The 14,376-nt window shown below is 37.7% G+C and overlaps 1 protein-coding gene across 4 annotated transcripts in view; it reads left to right on the forward strand.

Annotated features, from left to right (window-relative positions):
- The window catches only part of ACSS3 (acyl-CoA synthetase short chain family member 3), a 183,878-nt gene that overhangs the window by 108,081 nt on the left and 61,421 nt on the right, over positions 1–14,376 (forward strand). For all 4 annotated transcript variants that reach the window (XM_069584128.1, XM_069584131.1, XM_069584132.1 and 1 more), the window contains exon 9: positions 3,691–3,794. In XM_069584128.1, the coding sequence (XP_069440229.1) occupies positions 3,691–3,794 (104 nt within the window). The remainder of the gene's footprint in view (positions 1–3,690; positions 3,795–14,376) is intronic.

Here is a 14,376-nt window from a genome sequence, read left to right on the forward strand (position 1 = left end):
AAAGCATAGCCTTGACTAGACAGACCTTTAAGAGGGTAATAGGCAGGAAGGCCAAGGGTCTCCAAACAGAGGAAATAGCCTACAAGTGTCAGACATTTTTATCTCTCTTAAGCGGCAGGAGGAAACAAACTAGCGATATTTTTTCCTTCTCTATACAAATTTAAAAGGAGGTTTCTCTTAAAATACTGTGTTGCCATAATGACACCTGGTTTCACCTGAAGTTAACTATTCTCAAACCTAGAGATAACCAATGCCTTTTTCTTATGGAAATGTTTATCTTAAGCTACGCTAATGTACTTTACCCCAAACTAATGACTAATTACTAATGTAATTTACCCCAAACTCTGTCTTCAAGTTGGTTCCGCCTCTTGGCTCAGAACCTACTTGACAAACCAGTATGTTTATGCTCAGATATTGCTCCTCTAATCTATGTAAATGAAACTATTTGTTTGGTGATCTGCCCCTCTTCAAGATTCAACTTAATCATTTTATGGCCCAGGATGAACCATTTGGTGCCAAGATTATCCCAAAATACATTTTATGGGTGAGGGGCCTGGTGCCATTCTGAGTTTTAAAACATTCCTTTCTTTCATTAACAGACTGCTAGTGACTATGTAACATCCAGCTGAAGACTAGCAGGGGGGTACTCTTTCTGCCCCCTTCTGATGCCTATGTCAGAAGCTTTCTCTATCTCCTTTATACTTTAATAAAACTTTATTACACAAAAGCTCTGAGTGATCAAGCCTCGTCTCTGGCCCCGGATTGAATGCTTCTCCTCCGGGAGCCAAGAATCCTGGCTTCGTGATTCAACAACAACCTTTCACCTTTTTTGGCAAAGTAGTGTCTCTGCTTTTGAATATGCTGTCTAAGTTGGTCATAACTTTTCTTCCAAGGAGTAAGCATCTTTTACTTTCATGGCTGCAATCACCATCTGCAGTGATTTGGGACCCCCCCCCCCAAAATAAAGTCTGACACGGTTTCCCCATCTATTTCCCATGAAGTGATGGGACCAGATGCCATGATCTTCGTTTTCTGAATGTTGAGTTTTAAGCCAACTTTATCACTCACCTCTTTTACTTTCATCAACAGGCTTTTTAGTTCCTCTTCACTTTCTGCCATAAGGGTGGTGGCATCTGCATATCTGAGGTTATTGATATTTCTCCCAGCAATCTTGACTCCAGTGCTTCTTCCAGTCCAGTGTTTCTCATGAGGTACTCTGCATAGAAGTTAAATAAGCAGGGTGACAATATACAGTCTTAACGTACTCCTTTACCTATGTGGAACCAGTCTGTTGTTCCATGTCCAGTTCTAACTGTTGGTTCCTGACCTACGTAAAGGTTTCTCAAGAGGCAGGTCAGGTTATTCCTATCTCTTTCAGAATTTTCCTCAGTTCATTGTGATCCACATAGTCAAAGGCTTTGGCATAGTCAATAAAGCAGAAATAGATGTTTTTCTGGAATTCTCTTCCTTTTTCTATGATCCAGCGGATGTTGGCAATTTGATCTCTGGTTCCTCTGCCTTTTCTAAAACCAGCTTGAACGTCAGGGAGTTCACGGTCATGTATTGCTGAAGCCTGGCTTGGAGAATTTTGAGCATTACTTTACTAGCATGTGAGATGAGTGCAATTGTGTGGTAGTTTGAGCATTCTTTGGCATTGCCTTTCTTTGGAATTAGAATGAAAACTGACCATTTCCAGTCCTGTGGCCACTGCTGAGTTTTCCAAATTTGCTGGCATATTGAGTGCAGCACTTTCACAGCATCATCTTTCAAGATTTGAAATAGCTCAACTGTAATTCTATCACCTCCATTAGCTTTGTTCGTAGTGATGCTTTCTAAGGCCCACTTGACTTCACATTCCAGGATGTCTGGCTCTAGGTGAGTGATCACACCTCTCACCACCTTCAGGATGAAATCCAAATTCTTTAGAAAGTTCTATAAGCTCCTTTGTGACAAGGCCCAGGACTGGCTCTCCAGATGGCTTCACTGTTCCTCATTTACCCTAGAAACATATAATATACCTAACCAGAGAAGTTTAAAAAAATAGTTTTGATAGTTTGAATACGATACAATTAAAATATGTTCATGTTTTTCAGTCATAAGATTATCAACAGTATGGCATTTATATCCTTATTTTGTCTTGTTTTTCTATAGTATCTAAAATTATAGATATATCAACCTTGTTTTAAACTTTAAAACTTTAGTTTTTGTTATATTTTAGCCTACTTTAATAGCTTAATGTGTTAACTGTTTATTTCTTCCTGCTATAACATTTCTGTCTGATGAGGTCATAATTGATAATCCAGATTTTAATTTCAAGCAAGTTACAAGTAAATTTTAAGTAATTTTAGGTAATATATTTGCTTGAATTGCAAATATATATGTAGTTTGCGTAAAGTTTAAGTATCTAAAAATCTCAGATATTTTGATTGGTATTGATGTCATAAAGATGAATGATCCTAAGGAGCTGTGAGAAATAAGCAAGAAGCAAGTAATTATAGAATGCAGTATCTGTTTGTGGCAGAGGCAGCATAGAGGCTCCATAGTTGTGGAGCATAGTGTGGGAATATTTGAATCTTCATGAGATTTTTCTGAAATAAGTTAAGGGAATGATAAATCTTCTGTGGCTATACTACATTGTACAGGATGGGTAGGCAGGTTTTTACATTTGATTTGTGTTTATTTATGTTTTTATTTTAATGATAGTGAATTCGCTTTTCATGCACAGCTTCTTTGTTTTGACAGGCCACTGGGGCATTGAGAATGGAAGAAAAAAATAGTTTTTCTCTCAATGAACCACCAATGGTGTCAAGGCAGTTCTGTTTTTTTCTGTTTCATCCTTTATACACTGTGGCATAGTGTTCCCTGCAAAGGATTGTTCATCTCTTAGTGATCATTTATTCCTTCTGATAAGCACCTTTTTATCCTGGAAGGCCACAATGCCATTTCTTTTTAAATCACCTACCTTTCACCTGTCTTTCCTATGTGTCCTTGAAATAGAAATATATGTTGTAGTCAGAGTAATGTTTATTGAAGGTCATGAGGAGGAGCAAGTGCGTCATATCTATGAGAACATTTGTTGCCTTAGCTGATACTCTAGAGTATATTTTTGTGCAAAGACGTAAATAGAATACTGCAATCAAATTTGGAGCTAAAATTAGCAGAGGTAATGTCAAGGAGGAAAAGATTTTTCACTTTTTGGTAATTAGATGAATGTGACGGATATATTACAAAGATCAACTCAGTTGCTTTTCTCAGAACTGAAAAGCTGTAACTGTGAATTCTGCTTTTGAAGTGTTTCTCTCCAGTGCTGTGATATGTATTTAGTTTTACTGGGGCCAATGCATGAGTCTTAGGAGACATGGGTTCAAGCCCTGGGTTGTAAAGATCCCCTGGAAGGAGTGCATGGCAACTCACTCCAGTATTCTTACCTGGAGAATCCCATGGGCAGAGGAACCTGGCGGGCTGCTGTCCATAGAGTCGCAAAGAGGCAGACACGACTGAAGTGGATTAGTGCTGCATAGCATGCTGGGTCCAAACAAATGATGCCTGCTTTCCACAACCATTCTACAGTGGTTTCCTCTGAGAATTAATGTGATTAGATTCTACAGTGTTTAAAAGAAGGCAAACACGGAAATTATTTCAGTTTATTTTCCAGGAATAATTTCAATTCCCTCTCCCTCTAATACTCAGGTTCAAGACACTGTTTGTGGCTGGGGAACGATGTGATGTGGAGACGCTGGAATGGTCCAAAAAGGTCTTCAGAGTCCCCGTGCTAGACCACTGGTGGCAAACTGGTGAGAATTTTCCACACATGTCGATAAATATTGCAGAAACGCTGAGAAACACTGCAGGGATGGGAGGGAATTCTGAATTGTGACCATCAGGCACAAACTCAGCAATCAGGCGGTTCTGGCTTCAGTAGAAGTAAGCGATTATTTGATTATCCTTTTGTTAAAAAATCTTAAATTACACTGATACTATCATTCTCTTGACCTTGGATATAAAGCCCTGAGACCTCGTTTGCATTCTCATTCTCATTTCGTGTATCTGGTGAGTCACTAAATCTCAGGTTTTCTTTGAATTCATCCCACCTTCAGCGCTCCGATTGCCTTTGAGCTGCAGCAGCCGCACTGTCATCTACCCTTACTGAAATTATCGTCAGCACTTGTCTGTGTTCTCTCTGCTTTCCTGTAACCGAGCTTTCCTATGACTGCTCCAAGAGTACTTTTTTAAAGCTCTGTTTCTTTTCTAGAATTTCCTGTGCTTCTCTGCTCCTTTCTTAGGATTAAATCCCTTCTGCTTAGCACTCGACAAACAAATTATTTTTCTCCAACACACTTATCATTATATGTGTAATTTATTTATTTACTTATTTATTCTCTATTTTCCTCCCACTGAGTGATCCTTGGGAAACAACTTGTCATATTAAGTGGATAGAATAAAACTTTGGTAACTTCTTTGGAGGGATGATTGTGTACATATGTGCAAGTAAGTAGTTCATCTGGAATTTCTTTTCCCTGTCACTGAAGGTAGTGATTTTGCTGGCTTTGCCATTTGGCTCACGGAAAGTAGCTATGAGTTATGAGAGCCCTGTAGCCTTCATATGGATATATTTCAGTTCTATCCTACTTAGTTCAACTAATTAGATCAACAGTTGTATAGTTGTGTTTTCAGAATTTGCATCTTCTGAACATTTTAGGCAGGGCATCAAATTTGAATTAAAATAATAAAATTTCTTAGTAAAAATTAGGTCTCATTTTAAAATGACTCAGTCTGGAAGATTGAGAGACTAAATCTGAAGTTTGGTGTTTAATATTTTGGAACTCTTTGATTCTGATAAATTAAACTTTTTGTATTATCTTCTTGGATGTTGCTCTTTTGGGAGAACTGTGTTTTCTATATTCTTTGTAATTTGAAATATAAAATGAATGATCAGAGAAGAATACACATTCTTTAAATAAGATGAAAATCAGAAAGAAAGGTTCTGTTCTGTCTAATTTGATTTGCTAAGGAAGAAATTTCCTATCTAAATTCAGATTTGTAACTATTTGGGAAATAAAAAAGATAAGATTGAATGTGGAGAAAGCAATGCTCTGTGTAGAATACATATAGAAAACAAGTGAGGAATTACTGCTCTGTATGGAAGAGTGTCTATAGACTTGATGCATTGGCTATTCACCAGGAAAATTCCAACAGTTATTTTCCTGGGCATAAAGAGGAAAATATTTGATTACCGTTAAGACTGCTTTCCATGATGGTTTTCCTTTCCTGGTCAACATACAATTTGTTTCCAGTATACAAGTGACCTTACACAAATACTTGCAGAAGAGTTCTGTCCCCCACCCCGGCTCCATTAAAGGTGACATGCTGGAGACTGTGGAAGGAAACCAGTGCGTTAATAAATAAAATTATGATTCCTTTACTTTCTCTTATTGATATTTGCACATAATAGCCTGTGCAGATGTATGTAGTTAGTGAATCCAGGCTTACAGCAAAGCTCACTGAAGCCTGAGAAACAAGCATAAGAGGTCTCTGGTGAGTACTGAGTTCCATGTGACTTTGCAGTTTTTCTTTAATGTATCGTTCAGAGGGAATTAATCACCACATTACATCAGTGTGCTGTCACCTTAATTAGCTTTTAATGGCTGCTCATTACTGTGGAAAACATAGTGAATTTCTACTAACAATAACTGATTCTTTCCATCCACCACATTTATTATTTTTTTTTTCACCACATTTATTTTTACAGCATTTGATACTGTATCCAATTGAGTACACAAATGCATACATAGGGGTAGGTATGTAGGTGGGTAAGTATCTAACTGCGCTTCCCTGGTGGCTTAGATGGTAGGTAAAGAATCTGCCTGCATTAGCCTCCAATTAAAATAAATAAATTTTTTTAAAAAAGAGCAAGTTGGAAATGGTCCTAGAATGAAGGCTTACATATTTTGATTTTGAAAAAAAAAAAAAAAAAGAATCTGTCTGCAATGCAGAAGATCCAGGTTCAATCCCTTGGTCGGAAAGGTCCTCTGAAGAAGGGAATGACAGCCCACTCCAATATTCTTGCCTGGAGAATTCCATGGACAGAGGAGCCTGGCAAGCTACAGTCTATGGGGTTGCAAAGAGTCAGACATGACTGAGCAACCTACACTCTCACATTTGCTTTCAGATAACTAGCTATTTTAGTGGTTTTGATCATTATTAAAAAAAAAATTCATCCTAGGTGGTGCAGGTGTCTGCAACTAACAGAAAATTTAGTTAGAATCTTTATTCATTGGCATAAAAGAAATTAGTTCACTATTTTCAATGATATATGTTGTGGTAAATAATTGAGAAATGAAGTTTAATGTTTGCAACTGTTCACCTTTCTTAAGATATCAGATTACTAGGGGAAAAGGTAAACACTTTATGGGTTATTATTAACTCAGAAGGAAGAGAACATTTGATATTTCTAGCTCGTTTATGAGTTTCCTAATATTTTGCATATCAAATAAATGGTGTGTGCCTCTCCAAGAGGTATGTCAGTAAAAACCTGATAACATTTCGAGGAGGGTTAATCTTTCACCAAAGGAATATTATTCTTTATTTAAAATTTCAAATTTTCTACAAGGTTGTTCTTACTTATTATTGACTTCGAAATTGATATTATTTTATACAATCATACACTTTTATGAGCCTCAGATACAATGCATAATTTATGAATTTGCTCTCTGATTACATTAATATATGTATACAAATGAGCTGTTAAGAAACCGTGATGTATAATTTGGAATTAGTAAAGGGATATGTTAAGTAACTAAAACGCATGAGTGAAAATTGATTGGTTCCTGTGACTTGGGTTCTAAGAAGGCATTCTGCAGTCAATCCGTTTATATTACCGCATGGTTTTTGTTGGGCTTCCCCGGTGGCGCTGGTGGTAAAGAATCTGCCTGCCAGTGCAGGAGATGTAAGGGATGCAGGTTCGATCACTGGGTTGGGAAGGTCCCGTAGAGTAGCAAATGGCAACCCACTCCAGGATTGTTGCCTGGAAAAGTCCATGGACAGAGGAGACTGGTGGGGTGCAGTCTGTGGAGTCAGAAAGAGTTGGACATGACTCAGCATCTCAGAAGCAGCAGCAATTTTTTTGTTACTCAAGTGAAATTTTCATTAGCAACAACAGATTTCTAGTGACTCTGGCGATCTGTTAATGTCAACACTCTCTGATGTCTGATTTAAATAACACCTAAGATTCTAAACTGCAAACTAATCTGTAAAAAAATCCAGGAACAGATTAACTCCTTGTAGGGGCATTTAATAAAGAATTGTCACTGTTCAACACCACTGAAGCATTAATCCCTTGTTTTGGATTGTAATAATGTAAACATGAAATGCTTTCATGAAGGAAATTGATCTTGCTAGTTTATATAGGAGAGTTGTATCTACATGATTCATAATTCTGGATAATAGATGAATTGTCATTTACCCAGGTGCTTTATCTCACAGTAATTTATCCATAAAATGATTGAATCTGGATTATTGGCTGAATTTTTCTTTCTTTCTTTTTTTTTTACATGGATTTTGCGAAACAGAGGTGTCGTAGTCATAATCTGAGAAGGGGAAATTAAGAGAATTGATGATTGTTCCCTTAAGATATGATAATGTGTGCACAAAGATATAAACAGCCAGAACTTCATTATCCTCAGTTGTACAATCACTAATAAAACACTGTACTGTTGCAGATCACTTTTTGTCCTAAGATGAGTTTTCTAGTAATCAAACAGCACAAAGAAAGAACTCTCAATGCAGTGCATTGTGTCTCCAGCAAGAATTTTTTTTCCTGACTTAAGATGACTATGAAGGAAATGTTTTCCTTATGAGTGAATCACCTAGTGTAAGCAACTAGCTACTAAACCCCAAAACATAGTAGACCTTACTCCTTTTCGAAGTTTCCTCCTTCCTTTTCCCCTTGTTTCCTTCCTGCCTCCCCTCCTTGCCCCTCTTTCTTTCCTTCTTTCTCTCCTTCCTCCCTATTTACTGTAAGGTGTGGCAGTCACTTCCAGGCCTGGCCACACGTGCTCAGCCACTTCGGTCATGGCAAAGAATCAGACACGACTGAGGTGCCAGCGCATGCATGGCACTGACTTGGAAATGATTGTAACAAAAAAGTTGGGCATCCTGCTGTGTTATGTTATTTAATTTCAAGTAGAAATACTGTGTTCTTTCATTTGTTATCAGTCAGTTAAAGGTATCGACTGTAAAGGTAGAATGCTTGAGTTCCACAGTCACTTTTATAAGAGGCAGCTTGGTGAAGGGCTAGCAGAACAAATGTCTGTGGTTTCCATCAGAAGATACAAAGCTTCCGTTGGAAGTGTTTTAAGTGATGGCCGGGTACTGATGAAGTAATTGAAATGAGGTAATGACCACCAGCTTGAGTAGCACTGGGTGATTTTGTTGTTTGTTTTGTTTCCATCACTTTAATGGAGGAGTAAACTTCCTCCTAGAATTTTTAAAGCCTTTAGGAGGGATTTCAGTGAGAAAATGGTAGTCTCCTAATGGATTGAGACATTGGGGGCAAGTGAAGTTATTGATCTTACTTTAGCTGCCTTGAGCCATCTTTGCTGAGTTCTTATATTTTAAAGTAATCACAGTGTTTCGCTCCCTGTTTGAACTGCTGCAGTTTTAATTGCAATTACTAATTCTAAAATAAATATATTCTTTATATAGCCTAAATCCTCCTCCTTTGAGGAGGAATCTGATAATTCTAGATTTTATTTAAGTAGACCCACAGGCTCCAGCAAACTTTAATCAAGCTGGCTCTTAAATCAAAATCATTGATCCTAAAGGCACATACATCCTAATACCATATTATTAAAATATGTCAAGGCTGCCTGATCCAGTAATCCTTTTTTATGTAGTATTCAGTAGGATATACTTCCTGAGGGCCACGAAGATTGGTTATGTTGACCAGATTCAGTTGTTATCATTAGGTGTATCTGGAGAATATCCATTAGCCCAGGAGTTTTTATAGGCAGCAATCCTTTTTGTTTGCAAGAATCAAAACCACAAAATGGAGTAGTTCATTGTAGTTTAACAACAGTTATCCTAAAGAGAGAGCTCTTTATGATACAGACTCAGATGTAGCACTGTCTCCTTCCTCCTTGGTAGACGCACTGTGACTTGATACTTGATAGGCAGAATGTCAGAGTTTGTCGTGCTTTTTTCTTTTTTCTGAATTATCCTCTTCCTTTGTTACGTTTGTGTTTTCACACATTCCACCTTCAGGCATCTGAATTGATGTACTTGTTGCAGAGGAATTTCGATCTGTCAGTGTGTAGTCCTGAGTTTAGTCTGTGATAGGGGATTTTCTTCGTCCCTGGAAGTCTACACTGGGAATTTTATGAGTCTGGTTATTGTACCTTTGAAAAAGCCATGTTACAACCATGTGCTGGATGTGTGACTTTCTTCCATCTTAATATACCTAGCTTGGCCCCATGCAAAATCCGGTATATTTTCCTGCAAAATGGCTTCCTAGGGCTAAGAGATAAAAAGCTCTGTATGGCTAACAGAACAGCAAGGAAAAGTATCTTCCTGGTAATTTGATCTTGATGACACTGTCTTTAATTATTCAAAAATCTGTTTCCTGTGGTTTGGGTGCCTATAGTCACTGGGAAACATTCCTTTTGTTGTAGATCTTGAAGTGAAAAATTTCTATATACAACCAAATGCTGCCTTCCTAGTTTTTAATACTTGTAAATGGTCATCCTCTGCTTTCTGGGTTTTCCTTAATATTTTCTGAGCCCATCAAATTTGGGCTATGGTTGTAGGGTTTGGTTAAAGTATAGGCCTATACTTTAGGATTGCACTAGACTTTTGAAATACACATTATGGAATTCAGAGAGCTGGGTGGGTCAGACTGAACAGATAAGGCCACTGCCTCATGAACTGGTTTGTCCAGAATATACCCTATGATGCAGAGTGCGAAGAGTCTTTAGTAATATGAATGAATCAGTACTGTCTGATGCAGTTTTGTTTTTCTCAACATAACCATCGAAAATAAATTCATCTCTTTTTTTATTCATTCATGGGAAAGAAATTGTAGATAGTTTGGCATGAGAAGCTGTGATTGGGAAGAACCGTCATATAGACACAGAGTCATCTTGGCAACATTCAGCTAGAGATGCTGTGATAGTGTTCATCTGGTGAGAGGGGAAAAATTTGTCTTGATGTCGTCTTTGTTGCCTGGCAACTGGATGTTTTCTCATTTAGAGCAAGACTTCATTAGTCTAAAGTAGATAATTTTTACTGATAATTTGAGAAGATGAGCTTAAAGGTAAGCTACATGAATTTGGTTTGTGGAAGGAATAATCTTTTGTCACATGTTAGACAGGCATGATGAGGCTTTCTCTTTTTGAAATGAGTAACTGTTTACAGATTGTTAATCCACCTGAAAATGAATATCCCAAGTCAAATAGCAGCCACTGAATCAGACATTTTCATCTCAATAGCATTATAATGTGGGAAGAACTCCATCCATGTTGTTATTTTTTCAGGTATGATTACTGTACATGAAGCTGTTCAGATATGTATACTTGCTTTTTAGAATCTCTATTTATGCCCATTATTATATCAGTGATAATCTTTTTGGATCATTTTTAAAGTCTTTGGTGTATTTGTTACAATATTTCTTCTGTGTGTTTTATTTTTTGTTTGTTTGTTTTGTTTTTAATTTTGGCCATGAGGCATGTGGAATATTAACTCCCTGACAGGGAATCAAACCCATACTCTCTTTATTCGAAGTCTTAACCACTAGATTGCCAGGGAAGTCCCTTAGTGACTAAACATTGAGAAATTAAGAATGTAAAATTGATTTGATCTTAGAAATATCATCTATTTTAATTGTCCTACCCTTTGCAAGAATCACATTTAATCCGTTCTAAAAGAGTGAAAATATGTAATGATTTTGTAGATCTTTATAAGGAAAAGAGTTTCTAAACCCTGTATGGAAATTTGATTTTCCTCTCTTGCATATAATTCTCTGCACTGTGAAGTAGTAGTTCCCAGTTCCTCTTTTGTTGTCAGTTCTAACTAGAAAACAAAAAGTGGCTATTCTCTTGAACAAGCAACATGGGTAGTAAAAAGTGACACCGAATCCCAATAAGACTGTTGCAATCCTGGTTTAGCCACTTACTGTGTAGCCACTGGCAAGTCCTTAATCTCTAGCGCACGTCTGTTTGCTCAAAGGTTTGTGGAAATCCTAAAATGAAGTGAAATATGTATGAACAATGCAGCAAGTTCCTGGCTTATACTAACACTCAATGGACGTTTTTCTCTTCTTTTCATTTCTATGAATAATAACCTTTCATGAATATAAAGGCCATCTTTTAGCATTCTGGGCTGTAGGTAGTTCAGACCCAAGAAAACTTAGAACATAAGAGCTTAATTCATAAAAGAAAATATTAATCATAGAGAATTTAATTTCTTAGAGTCAACTAGTTAAGATTAGGACCAGAGTCTCATTGTTCTGTGTTGATTAGAGCCCTTTCTTCGTATGTTTTATCTTATGCCTTCATTAATTCAGCCATTTCTTACCTAATTCAGCTGCAGGTTATTTATGAAAGTCTCTAAGGTGAGAGGCAGCTTGCTGGTAAGAGAGTAGGATAAGACCAGCGTCTCACAGCTTGAATTAATGGTTTACTCCCAGTACCAAAAGTTAGACTGCTTTGAATTAAGTATCTTAAACTGTGATCGTCCTATCTCATGAACACAAAAGATTAAATTGATTTTCTTTCACTGTGGTACATCTCACTGTTTCTGCTTTCTTTCTGCTACCACCATTCAAGTTATTTATAGCTCACAGTATAGATTTAGAGGTGTAGAGAATGGTTTCTTTACAAATTGCTTCTGTGCCCATCATGATGCTGTGATTAATATGACTCAAGGGCCCTGGGCCACTGAATTGATTTATTTCCAGGACTTTAACTCTCTGCATGGGCCACCAACTTCTAAAATCCATATTGCTTTAATGTAGTGTTTCTAGAGCCTCAGTGGGAGCACAGTGGCAGACTTCCAGATATAGCAGGAGCTCTTATTTATAGATCTAAACCTGCATAACGTTCTTCCTCTTAGCCCTCACTCATATCTGCTCTTCTTTCTATGTTGTCTTTCATCTGTAAACCAAAACCCTGGAGCTTGTCCTGTATTTCTCCCTCTTTTCCTGTCTCTGTATCCAAACCGTCATCAAGGCCTTTTAATGCTCAGTGTAAGTCCAAGTTGGTCTCGCCGTCTACTACCGCTGCCTCAGACCACCACCATCTGATTGATTTCTAGCTCTGGTTTGGGATTCTCATTTTAGTGCTCCAGTTTGCAATTGAAGACCTTTTTCTAAAATGCAGTTCTGAACAAATCCCTGAGTCCCCCAGTGTTCCCAGAATAATAGCCAAACTCCTTAACATGGCACAGAAGGCACTTAGTGGTCCTCCTTTGCCCCCCTCTCTCATTTTGGTCCTTATTATCTCTCTTACTTCACCTCTTCTTCTCACACTCGACCCCCCACCCCCAACCCCCACAAAGTTTGCTCTGCTAAATAGCTTGAAGTCAGTCCCTTGGTGGTTGGTCTAACTTCTCAACTTTGCACATCCTTCTATTTCTGTTAGGCATGTCTTTACACCTTTAACACTTCTTTTCCCCCAAAAGAAATGCGTTAAGTAACTCTGATATATTAAATAAATATTTATTGAAGGACTGACCTTTGAATATCATTCTAAGAATAAGAAAAAGATTGCAGCAGAATCATAACAGTAATATACAGCTTTTTTTTTTCCCTTCCTCGCTTACCTGAGTCTTCTCTTTGTCTTGCTCCCTTATCCATTTTGGGATTGTATTGTGTGGTTTGCTGCTTATTTTTTTAAGAACCCTGATCTTGATATTGGGAGCCCGAGCCTAAGTTATGTAAGTATGTATTTACTAGTCAGAAAACATTTCCCAAGCACAGAATGTCAGGGATTACACTTTGGTCCTACCGATACAAATGATTCTCAAAGCATCCAAGAAGTATCTGATTTCAGCTGCAGGCTAGGAGAGTGTTTTCATATAATTACATGCACAATTATTTTCTGAAAGATTTTGTCACAGTTATAATGGCAAGTGTTCCAAGTATCTATTGTTGTATAAAAAATACTTAAAACCTAGTGGCTTAAAACAGCCACCCTAATTCATGATTTTATGGATCAAAGATATGAGTTGAGCTCAATTAGGGATTTTGTATGATTGATTGAGACAACCAAGAGAAAATTGTGTGATGAATGAGCTGGTCCAGAGGGTCCAAGATGGCTTCCCACTCATGCCTGGGATAGGCTGGAAGGCTGGACTCAGTTAGGACTGTTGTCTGGAAAGCTTGCAAGTGGCATTTTTAGCTTGGAGGCATTGGAGTAGTGGACCGTCTTACATGGCACTTCACTCTTGAGACAATATTCTGAATTTCTTACGGTCCGTGCTTAGAAACTGACAAAACATCACTTTCACTCTTTTCTGTTACTCAAAGCCATCAAAAGCCCAAAGTAAATTGCATCCACCTTTAATCCACCACCATGGAGAGATTTCAGAGTTGTAGATGTAGCCTCAGGATTCTTCAGTGTAATTTCCCCTTTGCTCATCATTCATAAGTGGTATTCAGAGATTCTGTTAATACTTGAATGTGTACCTAGCCAAAATATATGTTTTTCCCTAATGTATAATATTTATCAAAAACTTAAATCATAGTATGCATTGTTTTACAACTTTTATCTAAACAGTGTTTGGTGAGAATTATTTCCTATCACTAGATATTTTCCAATAGTATTTGAATGATTTTGCATTACTCCTTAATATGGAATAATTCCTATTTTTTTGGATAATCTTTTAAACTCTAATATAAACATTTACATGTGATAAACATCCTTGGTGCTTAATGTTTGTGAGCTCTTTCAAATATTTCCTTGTGTATATCCCATAAAGTGGAACAGCTGCATTAAAGGCTAGGATCAGTTTTTAAGAGTTTGTATAAGAATTGCCATTTTTAAGGCTTTTTTGTAAGAATTGCCATATTGCCTCTCAGAAATGCTGCGTGGACCGAGGAGCCTGGTGGGCTACAGTCCATGGGGTCACAAGGAATCAGACATGACTGAAGCACGCATGTGTTGGTGACGGTGGTAAAGAATTTGCCTGCCAGTGAAGGAGATACAGGAATGTGGGTTCGATCTCCAGTCAGGAAGATCCCCTGGAGGAGGAAATGGCAACCCGCTGCAGTATTCTTGCCTGGAGAATCCCGTGGCCAGGGAGCCTGGTGGGCTGCAGTTCCTGAGGTCGCAGAGTTGGACGTGACTGAACACGCACACAGGCACAACTCTTACATAACAAAAA

Source organism: Ovis canadensis, chromosome 3 (genome assembly GCF_042477335.2).
Source record: "Ovis canadensis isolate MfBH-ARS-UI-01 breed Bighorn chromosome 3, ARS-UI_OviCan_v2, whole genome shotgun sequence".
Lineage (NCBI taxonomy): Eukaryota > Metazoa > Chordata > Mammalia > Artiodactyla > Bovidae > Ovis > Ovis canadensis.